General features: G+C 34.6%; 1 protein-coding gene across 1 annotated transcript; it reads right to left on the bottom strand.

The window, feature by feature from the left end:
• Positions 1 to 5,528: 5,528 nt before the first annotated feature.
• Positions 5,529 to 14,875, bottom strand: LOC123555644 (coadhesin-like). Its single transcript, XM_053548976.1, has 8 exons — positions 14,820 to 14,875; positions 14,335 to 14,376; positions 13,115 to 13,194; positions 12,695 to 12,763; positions 11,523 to 11,649; positions 10,231 to 10,353; positions 6,212 to 7,629; positions 5,529 to 5,687 (listed from the first exon to the last, which is right to left on the bottom strand). The coding sequence occupies exons 1-7, from the start codon at positions 14,827 to 14,829 to the stop codon at positions 7,439 to 7,441; spliced, it is 642 nt and encodes a 213-aa protein (XP_053404951.1). The 5' UTR covers positions 14,830 to 14,875; the 3' UTR covers positions 5,529 to 5,687; positions 6,212 to 7,438.
• Between the last annotated feature and the right edge of the window lie 1,272 nt (positions 14,876 to 16,147).

The following is a 16,147-nucleotide window of genomic DNA, read 5'->3' as shown; positions in this document are numbered from 1 at the left end:
TATTAAGTCTAGATAGACTGGTTCAGTTTATGGGGTTTGTTTTAATACCTCAAAACTATAAACTATTTAAGGTGATCTTGAACCAATAGTAGTAGAGATGAACACCACAGCATTTCAGTTACGTTACAACGGCAAATTAACAAAACTAAATCCCTGGATTCTGTACCAGGATTGGCCTGTTCTCCGTATGTAACCATGACTCAGAGAATGAAAGGCAGGGAATGAATGTTTTCAAGCTGTCACACTGTCACGGAACACGAGATCTAATATATGACTTTTCGTTTCATTGTCTTCCGATTTTCGGGCAGGTCACCTTTTTACTTAGCTTGAAAATCCGAGGCCATTTTTATGAATAATAAACGATCTAAATATAATGTGTAACTTCTAGTTATTATACTTAATGAGTTATAGAGTCTTAATCGGTTAATGGTTTCCTTGATCAAGCCCAGCTAACCATTATGGTCTGTCGGATGTATATGTATTAGATGTGACCAATATTCATGAAATTTTCAATCATCTATGTTTGAATGTGAACTCTGTTGCGGTTTGTTTCTTCCACTTTCTTTCCCGACAGTGATAAAAGTAAATCCCGAACAGGTAAACCTCGTTCAATAATATCAGATATTATCGGAATAATTTCATAGCGGGCGAGGCGTTACAGTGTATTTGGATGGCCTGTAGCTGAGTAACAACCGCAATAACATCAAAGATCTTAGAGTATGTATAGACTAGTAGTTGAAATTCGACATGCACCTAGCATTCATAAGTAAAAATAAATATTCCTTACACAAGAACTTGCTGTATTTCCGTAGAAAACAATTATTAGACTCGGCAAAAGTTCCAATAATGCGGGTTTTTCGTTCCACTATTTCTTTCGAATTACGTCGTCGGAACCCGAAAACTAATTAGTTATTTATAAATAACAGACACATCACAATCATTTGTTACGTTTAAATTTATACAATGTCATGTCTTTCCTCAACCAGCAGGTTTATTGTATCTTCTGTTGAATCTTCATAAAATAAAGGGACTTGCATGGCAGAGTGTTTTAGGTCCTTTACTTGTATATTATCTCCAGGGCTCGAGATCTAAGCTAGTTGCCATGTCGGGATACTAATCAATTAGCTCGTGGAATATCAATGGTTCTACCCAAATTGGTTCTACCCAAATGCACGCCCGTGCCCGAACTAATGTCCGGAGTGGCGCCTGTGGTTTTGTTCAAACATTAGAACTTAAGGTATTAGATGCCTTATAGCAATGTTTACAAAATGGCATTTGCTTGGTATATTCTTAAATGTGACCGTGTTTCGCACTGTTTTGCAATTTTTAAACAACTTTTACCGTGCCTTTTTTTATAAACTTTATATAACTTATGGTATCTCCTCAAGCTCAAGTAGAGACAAATTTCAAAGCGATGGCCACTATCCAAAACGTTTACAGAGAACTCATTTTAACATTAATTTTAATAAAAGAAACATCAAACTATTGGTAAACAATTATAAAACACAAAATAAAAATATCAATATCATTTTTTTTCTAGTGTGCTTCAAGTAAACGGATTTAATGAGATAGAATTTACTTCTTCAACATTGAAAATATAAGGTCGAATCCTGTGTTTCTGTTTTGAATTTTGCTTACTTCATTCAAAAATAACTTTGGGGCAGACGTAAAACCTACCTAAATTTCTTCCACGATATGTAATCTAAAGAGTGAAAGCAAAATAGAGAACTTTTACCGCATGAAACTCAATATATTTAAAGATGTGTAACTCTATCCATTCTGTTTAAGTAGTAAATTCACTTTGAACAGAAGAAATCACTTTTGTACAATAAATCAATTATAAGTCTTGAAAGAAGTAAAAACTTACTAGAAAAAAGGAAAATAAGGAAAAAAAATTGGTCCCAGTAGGGCTTGAACCTACGCCCCTCCCCACTGAGAATTGCAGTAAAAGTAGGTTTATGGTTGGAATTGAATACTCTTCAAAAAGGAGTTACTCTATTACGCTTCTAATACCTTAAAAGTCGCCACATGACCTAAATTGTGTCAGTGTGACATAAAGCCAAAATGATATGAACACTTTAATGCTTTATGACATTTATTGCAAAAAAAGCTGAAACATTTACACTTTCTGGAAAGGCATCTAATAATAGATATTAAAAGTCCAAACGTACTGCAATGATAATATGTATGTTTGACGCTGTTTCCTTTGATAAGACTTTATTTTCTCCCTTACTGAAATCCGCTTTATTCATTGGTCATAAGTAATATTTTAAAGGATTTCAGAAAAAAATGGCCGCCGGTGCGCGTTCCAAGCATTGACGTGTTAAAGCACTTGAATGTAGACGAAATGTGTAAACTGACAACCACCGCAAAAACGTATGAAGATATCGAGAAATTATCTTATGGTATGTCAGTTAGTTATTGTGCGAGCTACTAACACATTTAATTTACATAATTGTCATGAAGCATTAATATGTTTCATATTTTGTAAAGTCAGTTTAGGAACAAAACAGAACAGGACAGCAAATAGAATTTATTTTTACTTGTACAATGTACATCATCCAACACACAAGAATTTCAGTTTTTTAACAATACATAGGTCAAATGCAATCTTTAATGTACATTGCAGTAGCATTTCAATTTATCTGATAATGGAAAATATAATGAAGAAATAAAGATAAACGTACAACATGACAATGTGATATTACAATACATTATTTAAAATCGAAGTTCTGATATTCGTGGCATTTTTACAATACAGTGCTAACTTGATAGTATATTTCTATTGTTACTTTGTATCAGTTCTTAAAACTTAAACGTGCTTGGTCTGGTATAGTAATACGTTTTAATATATTGTTTTCTTACAGCTGTGTTACAAGGTCATATACAGATCAGCTCACGCGGAAAACCCATTCTACTCAATCCTCGGAGGATGGCCATAACGAGTGCCAATGCTCCGACTCGAAGAAAGAAACTATTTCAATATCAAAATTCACAAGTTTTAAACAGTAAAAAGAACAAGCTAATTATATAAAAAAAATCCATCAAGGTAAGGGAATACAGCATTGGAGTCGTGCGGAATAGCCATAAAATACCGGAAATCATCAAAGTGTTACCAGTATAATTTTGACTCGGAGATCCGTCAAGTAATTTTTCCTTCGAGGAAAAACGGAAAATGGGTTTTCCACGTGAGCTGATCTCTAATGATAAACTGAAATTAATCTTCTATATCTCTTTCATTACATTTCATTCATTTAAGCATTGTAAATTCATGCGTCCTTGGACATAGACGAAATGTTTCTACTGTTCCTCATTATTGGTCCATCTTTCTCATGTTTCACTGTACGTGTCCCCTATCAAAGCGGTTATGCAAAGATATAGCTCTAGTTCGATAATTTTAGAAATTTATTTCAGTTTTAATTTTCACTTATACATTGCTCAAGATGGAGAGCTAAAGTAGCAGCTGTAGGGTTGCGTTTCGATATTTAATAAAGAATTCAGCATAATCCCGACTAAATGCATGCTTTACAATTTTTGATAGTTCTGTATTTTTCCCCTCCCAAACCTCAAAAATGCCCACTGACGTCCATTCAAACTGTGATTTCAAGTCTGACAGACTGTTTTGAAGTTCGTAAATCATTCAATTCTATCAACACGTATCAAGTTGCATACTTCTAATTGACATGATGATATTTTCGTATAAAACGTTCTTTCAAGTGGTTTAACAATTTGGGAGATAACTTTAATGTATAAGGCATATTTAGCTAAACAATTCATACTTAGGTCTTGTTTTAATAAATAAGTATTGTTATTCTATAAACTGAATAAAGACAATGACGCAGGTTAACTCTTGCCATTAATTGCTTTCCGACAGAAGAAAATTGCTGAGAGTGATAACATTAAAATTGGGATAACGATTTCCAACAAAAATAACACCTATAATATTTAAATTTATTATATACCTATATAAATTCTGTAGGAAATCGGCTTGTATTTCACAATCAAATATGAACAGACAGACAAAAGTTCCGTATTGTACCTTTAAAATTCCGTATTGTACCTGCCGTATTGTATGCCGTCGGACTATTTATATTAATATGCATGACACGACACATTTCTATAAATAGCGCACATAAAAACTTCACTAAGTTCCAGTTAATATCGATAAACATGGAAGATTTCGTTCAAGAACGAAACAAGAATCAAAATGGTAAAGGTATATAATAAAAGGGTCATTATAACAGTAGCTAGAGCTGGGACTTTGTATTCGGCTCTCGTGGATTTTGCAAAGTCGGATCACACTCGGCGCTTGCGCGCCTCGTGAGATCCGATCTGGCAAAATCCACTCGAGCCGAATACTGCATCCCAGATCAAGCTACTGTTATAATAACCCTAATATATTAATGCGTTTACAGTATTATATCTTAATGAGCTGTCGTTTAAACAAAAATGAAGCCAATCATAGCCAGGTTAATACAGAACGATATGGTAGTACAATTGTCATATATCTGTAATCATCTTAAACAGTAAATGCGATATAAAAAGAAATTGCATTATTATAATAACCAAAATTTGGTTTATAACCATGACAACTGACTAATGTTGAATACAAATAAAGTAGATTCAATTGATTATTTGAAAGATGATAGTAAACATGTATTTACTAGATGGTAATTTATCTAATTGTAATGTTATATGTTCTGCAGAATTATAAAATTGTTCAGCTGAATCTATGTAAATTGTAAGTTAAGTTTTCCATATTCTAAATATTTTATAGGAATTGTTAATCAATATTTAACTTAACGTGCTTAAGGTACGAAAATACAAACACGTCACAGATATGTTAACGGATCAATGTGCCTGCAAACGAGTTCCAGAAGTATCTATTTTGGTACAAAGCACTACTCGCGTAGATGTAAGCGCATTTTATCCATACTATCTCTGATTGCTTAAGTACAGCGACGGTGTCCACACTTTGACAATTGTAATATGCATCGCGCAATGCAGTAACAGCATAATCAGTGTTATTTACGACTATGGATACATCAACACTTCTCCCAGCCACTTGGCAAACGTGAACGCTGAACATGTATGTCCCTTCAACTGGCGCGGTGAATACTCCAGTGTTGTTATTGTAGCCCATTCCAGCATTAAGGATGACGTTTGTGAATTTGAGCACTTCTCCGGCAATTGGATTGGTGTTTAACAGGTTATTTGCATTAAATGCTATATTTAGGACTGAAAATTATGAAAAAAAGGAATACATATAAGGAATGGTATACATGCATAAATAAATGACGGTTAGGTACGGGTAAGAATGAGAACAGTATTATGTGAGCTAGTCAACTTTCTGGATTAGTTATGGTATAACCACTTTCTATGAGTACAACAAGCGATACTTCTGTAATAATCAGTCTATTTATGCCTAGGTACACAAATTGATCTGGTTTTGTGTGTTTAATTTATTCTACCTGCTATGTTTCCATCAACAGTATTTACATTTTAGACTATGTACTGCTTACCACATCGGTTTTTATTACAGTCTTCAACTTGCGATGATTGTCCAACACAAAATTTCCCTTGAGGTGACGGTACTGGATTGCTGCAGTCTCTGAATCGGGAGCGTAAGCCACCATCACATGAAGCACTACAATTGCTCCATTTACCCCAGAATGACCATCCGCCATCTGAAAGTTTTATGAAATTACTTTACGTCATAGCTGATTTAACTCCTTGTGACCGAAGCTGATATGAAAAGCTCTTTTGGCAAGGCGACGTCGTGCCAGCGCAAGAGACACAATACTCTAAACAACAAAAAGTTGCAAGAATGCCTACGTTATTTACAATCTTCATGACTGCATAACACAGCTGAGTTGTGCATATTTGTGACAACACCGACAATAAGTGTTGACATTACGTTAGTATTACTGCTCAGTTACATTTTTACCATTTGATGCCGATCATTTTTATAATCTATCTTTCCCTGTCAAAACGCAAATACAGAGCAATTTTATGCAGCGTTACTCGTGAATTAATAAATTACTAAAAGATAGTTGGCTAGAAAGAAATCATGTAAAAACCTTATCCTTTGGACTATCATAAGGTTTGTGCGTTTCTGTCAGCTGGTACTTATGTGTAAGATGTCTTCCGCCAACATATTCCGAATATATTTGCTGAAGAAAAATCAGAATAAAACAGAAATAATACTTACTTGCACATGGGCCAGGCTTACAAAGTCTGTCGTCCATAGAGTCACCAAAGCAATGGTCTCCAAATTTTGACGGCAACGGATTGGAACAGTTACGATACCTTTTTGAATTCCGACCTCGCATGTGACAGAGCAGCTTCCCCAGTCAGACCAGATTGACCATCCTCCGTGAACTGAAATTTGTTTACACACATATGTAAATATATGCTTGCGCTTAGATGCTGCATCTACTATGTACACGAAAATCGTATACCATTATCAACATTTCTTCATATTATGTTACCGTCCTTGTTGCCGATATACTTAACGCAAAAGCGGCTAGAACAAATATGTCTGAATTTTCTTGTGGATGTCTTATTAACGTGAATATAAGTGAATATTAAAATTTGTAACAAATGACTAAATGTATTCTAGGTCTAAATAGCAGTTCCATTGTTTACCGGGTATGAGTACGTACTGGTGACCTTTAGTTTTAGAAATCGCAGTTTGATTTTTACTTTCAGTAGTTCCCATTTTGGAAAAAAGTAAAATGATCGTGTTGTTGGTATAATGAGGTCGAAGTCCTATGCGCGTACTTTAAAAACAGTCGTGTATTGCATGCCAGATGTTACTTTCTCAAATCTCAAATCTTAATTCATATATTATATTTACGGTTTGGTGACTGTTCCTGTGTTGCGAAGTTTATCTTTGAAACGAAGAAATCCAATTATATCGACGCGTCTCATCACAACGCACACTTTAAATCGACAACGTACGTTTATATGCTCATATCTCAAACTGTAAACAATTGTGGCCAAACGAACAATTGTGAAATCTGAATGGTCCACAAAAGATTTCATAGGACTTTTGAAATTCTTTTGTTGTTTATAAGTTCATCGAAGGAAATGCAGTTTTGACTTTGGAATATTGGTGTGTTTGAAGTATGTGGAAGCCATGCATATCACAAAAGTTTAGTTCATCCACTAACACACTTTCCTTGTCAACGTTCGGCATACATATGAAAAACAAGTGCACACGCGCAGTTAATTGAGCATTTTACCTGGGAATGCTCCAAATTATTTTCATAGAAACTGGAATATACCCGCTGCACTGTATATAGTTGCAACGAAGGAAAAGCTTTTGCATTGTGGACAGATGCAAATAGTCGTAGCATTTTTCAGATTTTAATATTTTTTAAACGCATGTAATAAACGGCTGACAGCCAACGACAATTATCTTTTTTCAAGACTTTTATACACAAAATTGTGTACCAGGGCATGGCTGTTTGATGCATGGTTTTGTTTCAGTATTATTTCCTACACAATCCAATCCTTTGTTTGCTGGAGCAGGATCTGTGCAAGTCCTTGTTCTTGTTTGTTTACCCGCTTCACATGTTACGTCGCAAGAAGACCATTGCGTCCACTGAGCCCAGTTACCGTCAACTTATGTTAATTGTAATAAAATGACATTTATTGATCCCGAGAAAAGAACAATTATGACAAAGCTGAATGAAAGCACTTTGCTCATTTTTTTTAATAATATCTACAGTACATCAGACTTACAAAAAAAATGTACCTTTTTCAATTTAGATTTTTTAAAGTATCGTACATTGTAAACATCTTAGGGTTAATAACTCAATACAAAGGCCACTTTAAAGATAAATAACGTGTAATTACTATTTTAAATTGCGCTTTAATCTTTTTTAGACGGAAATTCTAAGAAAAAATTTGGGGTAAGCATGAACGTTTTTTCTTATCCAAGAATTTCATTCTAAGTATGTCTTAGTTCCAGCAGACAAGGCGGCCAACAATATTATCATCATTTGACGCCTGCATTATATTAATGTTTTACAAAACGAACTAAATAGCACTAAAACTTATACATTGAGTCCTTCTGTTGAAAACAAATTGGTTACTGATCACATCACTGAAGTTTCTAATTTAAAAGTTCGTATAGACGATCAACAAATTAAACTACCGACCATGTACTGGATTCCTAAATTGCATAAACAACCATATAAAGATCGCTTTATCGCTAATTCAAGCTCTTGTACAACTACAAATATTTCAAAACTATTAACATCATGTCTAACTGCTGTGAAAGCCCACGTAGAAAGATACTGCGATAAAGTATACGAAAACTCTGGTAAACACTTATTTTGGTCGATCAAAAATTCTGGCGAAATCCTGCATAAGTTGAAAATTAATAATTACAAGGTATCTACAGTCAGTACATACGATTTTTCTATTTTGTATACCACTTTACCACATAACTTAATGAATGACAAATTAACTGCCCTAATTCAAAAGACTTTTGCCAGAGAGAATGCTACATTTATCGCTTGCAATTTTGATAAATATTTTTTTACTAGCAATATTATTAAACATTATACTATGTGGACCTGTGACGAAGTTTGTAAAGCCCTTTCCTTTTTATTGAACAACATTTACATCAGGTTTGGGAATGCAGTTTTTAGACAAGTTGTTGGTATTCCCATGGGAACAGATTGTGCACCCCTTGTCGCAGATTTGTTTTCATATTCTAATGAAAGAGACTTTATGTTAAGCCTTTCTCCAGATACGCAAGCAGATATTATAACTGCATTTAATAATACATCACGCTATCTGGATGATATTCTTAATATGGATAATCCGTTTTTTGGTCATTTGGTAGGTACTATTTATCCTAGGGAGCTTCAGTTAATTAAAACTAACAATTCGGATACTGATGCTTCATTTTTAGATTTACATCTCTCTATTTTTGACAATATTATACATACCAAAATTTATGACAAGAGGGATGATTTTGATTTTAGTATTGTAAATTTTCCCCATTTGGATGGGGATGTACCTCAGGCTACATCTTATGGGGTATATATTTCTCAATTAATTCGGTTTGCCAGAGCGTGTAGTCATGTCAAGCATTTCAATGAACATAATCAATATAATACAAGTAAACTTCTTCAGCAAGGCTACAGTTATTACAAATTGCGTAAATAGTTTACTAAATTTTATTATCGTAATTCTGATTTAGTTTTAAAATTCAACAGTAATTTAAAGACACTTCTGCGAGAAGGTATTTCTAAACCCGTTTTTTATGGGGATGTGGTTTACAAACTTCGTAAGATCTTGGGTCATGGTAATTTTCCAAATGTATTTGGAAAGATTATCAAACGTTTTATTAAAAGAGGTTACGACCCAACTGTTTTGAGACATACCGAATGTTTAGGGTTCAACCCGTTTACAGTTGGACACTACGCTTCCCTCTTTGATTGCGTCTGACGGAAGAGGGGGAGGACTCTATGATGAGCAGTTTTTAAATTCTACCAGGACTGAACTGTTTAGATATTTGTCTTCTGGCTTGTTTCGTCGGGCCCTTAAGTGTGTTTCTCTTGTTGCTCTGTCTTCTGAAAAGGCATTGAGTACATACGTTTTTGGTTCTTAAGGTTTGCTTTTTATATATTTATACACGAGCATTTTTGTGTTTTACATGCCATGCCTTTTTGTTTCCATTACGTGTGTTAGAGATTTACCTGGAGGGGATTACTTTTATTTACACTGTCCCATGTCTTTGGAACATGGTGGGGGTAAGAGTGAGGTTGGGTGCGCATCATAAACCGGTTTAACCTCCCCAGTGGTGTTTTTGCCACTGACCGTTCCAAAGCGGTGCCCCACTGTGTTCCTTTGTTTGTTCGTTTTGTCCTTGTATGTTGACTTTGTGTGCGCGCGTGTGTGTATGCTTATTGTTCGTCTTGTCTTTATGTGTTGGCTTTGAGTGTGTGTGTGTGTGTGTGTGTTGTTCGTTTTGTCCTGATGTGTAAGCTTTGAGTGTGTGTCTCTCTGTGTGTGTGTGGTGCACGCGTTTGCGTGCTGGAGGGTTCGTTTTGAGGAGGCTGCGCTTTTGGTGCGTGGCATTCCCTGTTTGATATTTGTCTTTGTTTTTACAATATCGTACGCGATTTAAATACCTTATATTTTAGAGGCGTAGAGTCCTATGCGTAAGATTTGACATAATGACAATATACAATTAATCAGTTTACTTACCTAGTTGACAAAGACCACAAAAATTTGGACAGACTGTTTTCGAATGTTGAATATCTTTACATATATTGAACATCGCATTCATGTAAGCGCAGTCAACTTTTGCGTCATCAATGCAAGTTGTTGCTGAAAATTATCGATTCAATGCATGAAAACATTAAACAAAACTAATTTCATGTACATAATTTATTAGGCCTTTCAATTACACGAATGAGCATATATGCCAGAAGAGAAATTTGCATTTACTCGGAATCTGGAGAATGATACTGACTTGAAATTTAAACTTACGTAACTCGAAATTTCGAGAAAAGTAACTTTAAGATTCAAATATACGTAACTCGAAATTTCTAACTCTCATATATGGACGTAAATGTGTAGGTCCTGGCCAAGGTAAATCGGGTAACCTTTGGGTTGCCCTAGAGGGTCATGAAAGATGGTCGGGTAGAACATTTTACTATTTTGGTCACGTCTGTAAGATTACCACCTAGTTCAGTTCAAGCCCCTACGACAAAAACATATACCCGAAATGTTCATATAGGTGTACATCCTAGCTTCAGTTTTGAATTTGGAGTAGCCCAAGGGAAGGTCTTATGGCTTCCAAGCTGAGATGTTTAGGTGAAGTACGTAGTCATTAATATCTTTGACCTTTGACAGACTGACGGACGTTCAAAGTTTGCGAATGCGAAGGTAATATACTAGAGTGAGTTAAAATTTCGAGTAAGTAAGTCGATCTAGCGGGAACTTTTATAAAAAGGTCGACATTTTGAGTTACCTCAGCCGAAAACTTGAGATTCTAAATAATAAACAATACGATCATATCACTGATGTTTTACCGCACAAGTACGATATTACTCCGTCATGAAACATGAACACTCGGGCATCATTATGTGTCACTTGATTACCTTAAGGGCATCAATTTGTTTTGCTTGTATTTACACCGAAACAGTTATAGATAAGTTATAGATAGTGATCACTATCTTGATAGTGAAGGAAGACCCAAGGTGCCCCTCCGTGTATTAATTCCTCACGGCGGACACCTGAATAGAACCACAAACCTTCCGTAAGACAGCTGGATTTCATCCTCAAATGAAGAATTTAAGGTCCCAAGCTAGGGTCAAAGGCGTTAGACAAATTATAAAGTATTATAAACATCGATAAAACATCACTTGTTCAATTTCCTTTAGATTCAATCGAGGACGAGTTAGTAAGTTATATTTTGCAGCAATTCGACCACTGCTGAATTAGATAAAGATAAAAACTTCCGAAAAGTTATGTGAAACAAGCAAATAGCTTACGTTTGAAATGGATACACAGCTGATTGTTACATCTTTCGGAACTGCAGCACTCGTGGCAAGACGTTTCCCGGCTGCTTATCTCACGACCAACTAATTCTGGCTGACTGTTTGATTGGACTCCGCATAGCTGAAATATACATTGCATTTGCGTTACACCATTGAATATTGTTGTAATTGAAACGTTTGTATGCATATGTCAAATGCGGTGGCACAAAATCACAAAAGATGAAAACCTGATGCTTCTTACCAGCTAGAAATTCCACAAGGAATTAGATATAAGGCAGTTTCGACCGATAACATGGTTGTTCATCTTCATTTCTTATATCGGCTTTATAATGTTTTAGGATCTTATTTATGTACATATTACGCTGTGTAAAACCGCAAGTAAGGTTCATAAAACACAAAAAAGTAACCACAGTTTGCAAACTGATATAACGATAACTTATTTGTTATTGATCAATTAATTTGCAATTCGACTAAAAAGAATAAAAACATGAACAGATATCCAAAAGAAAAAAAACTCGTTTAAATTATGTAAGTATGATGTATGTATGAGGCTTTTTTAATTCTTTGCGCAGAGAGGCGGTACGTAAATTAATTGTCTTAAAATGATCTTTTAATTAGGGGAGTATAATAACTTTACAACAGCTGATATTTTCAGTATGATCCACAATGAAGAATTTTTTCTATAGGCGACTATGTGTTTAAAAAAGTTATAGAAAGTACATGTGTTGCCAGCTCAGACACTGTTTGCGGTAAATATGTGCATTTACATAAGCTTCGTTATCCACTGAATTCATACAACAGACAATGGACTTCTGATCGATTGTTACTTCCTGGATTTCAAAGCAGTACAGAGATTTTATAAATAAATGTTTGTTTGTTCGTTTGTTCCGTTTTAAGTCACTTTGACACAACTTCGGTGACGTTTTTAAGAAGAAGGATAATTACGAGCATAATTTCAGGAACTGGTTGGCATCTGGATAGAACCACCGGCCAGTCGAACGCCAGCTGAATGATGATCCGTTTGAGTATCAAACTGATAGAGGTGGGTAGCAAATGTTCAAAGTCAGCGATCTTAACAGCTGTTCCACATGTTGATGTACATGTAAATTCTTGTTTTATATAATGACGATCTAAAACATGTAAAATATGACACTTTCTATATATACCTGGTAATCTGTACATCCAAGCGAATACCTCGTGTCTTGCCCGGATACAAGCTTGCTGGTAAAACAAGACTGAAAGATATTATAATAAGAAAATTATGCAGATCTAGCATTTATTTTACACACTCCGTATTAGGGATTTTAAACAACTTGCTGATTATCTGATTTAATGCATAATTTTATTACACTGCAACTTATTCCTTTAAGCGGATCCCTTCATTGTGATAGTATAATAAATGTTTATATCTGTTACGGAAGGCTGTATAATTTTCAAGTTGCATTAGAAGCTTGCCACCTTGAATAAATTAAATACAGTAGAAACTCGATATCTCGAAGTTCCGGCTATCTCGAAGACATTTTCAAGTCCAGCCCCCAAAACGCGGTATCTCGAACTCCAGGCTATCTATTATAAAATCCGCTCACCTGTCTACTTTGGCACTGTGAAGTTACTAGACATTCATTTATATTTGCTATATCTGCACATGCGTAACATTCCAAAGAATCTGAAAAAGGTTATAATATCTTATGTAACGGATTATATGTCTGCCCTGATGATTATGATATGAAACCGGTAGGTAGACAGAAATACAGATAGAGGAAACCCATTGGATGTTTTTCTTTTTTATTTATTATATACTTATTATATACTTATCCAGGAGTAACTTTTAATATTTTCTATCATATATATATAAGTAATAACGTATCGTATCACTTAATTGTATCATAGCTCGATGTCTTGTCTTAACAAATTTGGTGCAGGTAAATCATATACACTGAGTGCAGGGTGCGGTAACTAAAAGTGTGCAGGTATTAAATACCCGCACGCTAGTTACCGCACTGTTGGATAGGAAAGTATGCCAGCGTGTCTGGAACAGCAGACAGCGAAGTGTATTTTATTGATTTTCTGCTCTCTCATTGGTTTATTTTACCTGGGCTTTACACATTTGTAAAGCAAGGATTTTAAGTACTCACTGAACTGCTGTATATGGCAATGTGGAACGCCTACTGAACTACCATATATGGATGGCTATGATACAAAGCAGAAAAAAAAAACATTAAAACTCTCGGGTAAACGCTCCCTCGTACAAATCGTTTACCCTCGAATTTCAATGCTCTTTCTATTACATAGAAAGCATTTCTGGAAATCGTTACAAATTGTGCATTTTTAAACAGAAATGTTAATCATGTGTTGTCTCTTCTTCATTTGTAACTTTGCATTTTGAGTTTGCACTTGAACATACGGAAACTTTAACTACCAAATGTTACATTTCTAATGTCCTTACAACAAACGCAAATAAATCAAAGTTAAACAAATGAAAGAAGGTAGGGGACCGCTGCATTCGAGGCGTTCAAGACGTAGTCCTTTTTTGCGTTCCTATAAAAATACCACTACTTATGAAATAAATCCAGATAATTATAGAAACATGTTATAAGCCACAATCGAACTTAAGTAAGAAGAACAAAAAGCAACCAAATTTAATAGAGCAACGTTATAACCTATTATTATACTACAAAGGAACAAATGTTCGTCAATAGAGCAATGATTGTCAGTAATAGGAACCTTTGGAAGATAAAGCTATATGTAATTTAGCACACATTGTCATTTCTCTCCATAAGGTGGAAAAAAAAAACAACATACAAACCTATGCATCTTGGGGCAACCAGAAGCAAGAGAACTGTTACACCTGAAATGGAAAAGTACACAAGACGTTAACAGAATGCCCAGGTTGTGATGTTTTACATATTCTTTGTTATTTTGTTTCTATTTTGTTTTGTTCCTGTTTTGTTTCTGTTAAAATTGAATTTATAAATATCATGATACAACCTAAATAATTTAAGAAATAGATTCAGTCATCATTAGTCTAAATCATCTGAGGTAATTTAATGAAATAAAGGTACAAAGAAAATGAATTCTGCTTGTAATTCTGTTCCTTTCCTACTAACAGTGCATTTAACATAGTAGAGTTTAGACCAATAAAATATATAAAGATATACGTTTTCTACACAATTCAAATTAATTTTGTCGCAGATTTAAGACATAAACTCTAAAGAGTACAAAGTATCAAATGATTCTTAATTGAAGACATTACACACATGTATAAATGTACATAAAAAGTGATTTTCTTACGTGCACTCATCTTACAGCGTTGCCCAGTCGAAACAAATCTCTGTGAATATAGCGAGTCAGAGATGACTATTTATACGTACTAAACATAGATAAGACAGACACCAAATCGACATTACATCTGAATATTTCAAAATACTTGAACGCATTAACGTAATGTAGAACAAATATTAACTAAATTCAAATCATTTAAGAAGAATTGAATTTGACCCGAATTGTACTATAATCTAGGTTTTGTTGAGGCCGATATTCATCAGATTATGATGTAAAGAACATGTTGATACTGACTTACCGATGTTTAATACTGTCAACGGAAAGAATAGTAGGTATTTCGATTCCATTGTGCGACATACACAAAATGGCTGATTTTAAAATAAACGTTCAAATTACGTTTTATAAATGATTAATACATTTGTGTAAGGAAGTACGAAATCAATTTGCAATTATATATTTGCAAAAACAACAAATAACAGAAAATAAAGAAAAGGACGAGGAGTCGCCCCCATAGTCCGTCATCTTCTAAAATGTTAATTCCTAATACAGCAATGTCCTTTTCAATAGTTCGTCTTTTGAAAGTTCAGTGTTATAAAAAGAGTCAGACTCTTCAGTTTTACCTATGTGAGTTGAATATTGAAATTTATGCGAAGATCATTGATAAGGTTGCATGTAAACCTCTGGAGAGACGTACAGTCGAAGTTTGATACGGAAATACATCTGTCATTTGAACTTCCTGATTGCGACAATTTCATCGCACTTCACGCTTTTTCGGAAATATATGTTTCCTCACTTAAAACAATTTCGAATTATACGGTAAGGTACATGTACCGTGACAAGAAATATATATATCAACTTGTTACAAAAATGTCAACAGTAGTAAATTGAAAAGCCTAGAAGTTTTATCACAGTCTCAAAATTAATCAAGAACAGCAAAATTGTTCTCTAATCGTGAGGCACTTTGCTGCTTCTGTACGAGGCGGCATAAGTGTATCCTTCAGTTGGAAAACATAAAAATAAAGTAATAAGCATTAACTTTGTTTGAATTTCTCACCTTTATATGAATATTACAAGTGCGAACGTTCAAGCTTCTTCTATTAATGTAATATATAGTCTCATTAAAGGCTTTATTTAGATTGACACTTCTATTAATTTATAATACATGGGTCTACATTTTACGGTGGTATGTTTAGGACATATGCTATTTTTTTAAGATTAAATTATCTCGTGCGCACGACATCTTATCTTGAGCGATCAACATCTTATCTTGTGCGCACGACATCTTATCTCGAGCGATCAACATCTTATCTCGTGCGCACAACATCTTATCTCGAGCG

The sequence above is a fragment of the Mercenaria mercenaria genome, chromosome 7, assembly GCF_021730395.1.
Source record: "Mercenaria mercenaria strain notata chromosome 7, MADL_Memer_1, whole genome shotgun sequence".
In the NCBI taxonomy this organism is placed as follows: Eukaryota; Metazoa; Mollusca; class Bivalvia; order Venerida; family Veneridae; genus Mercenaria; species Mercenaria mercenaria.
The sequence above is the reverse complement of the archived record's forward strand: the minus strand, read 5'-3'. Positions and strand labels throughout refer to the sequence as shown.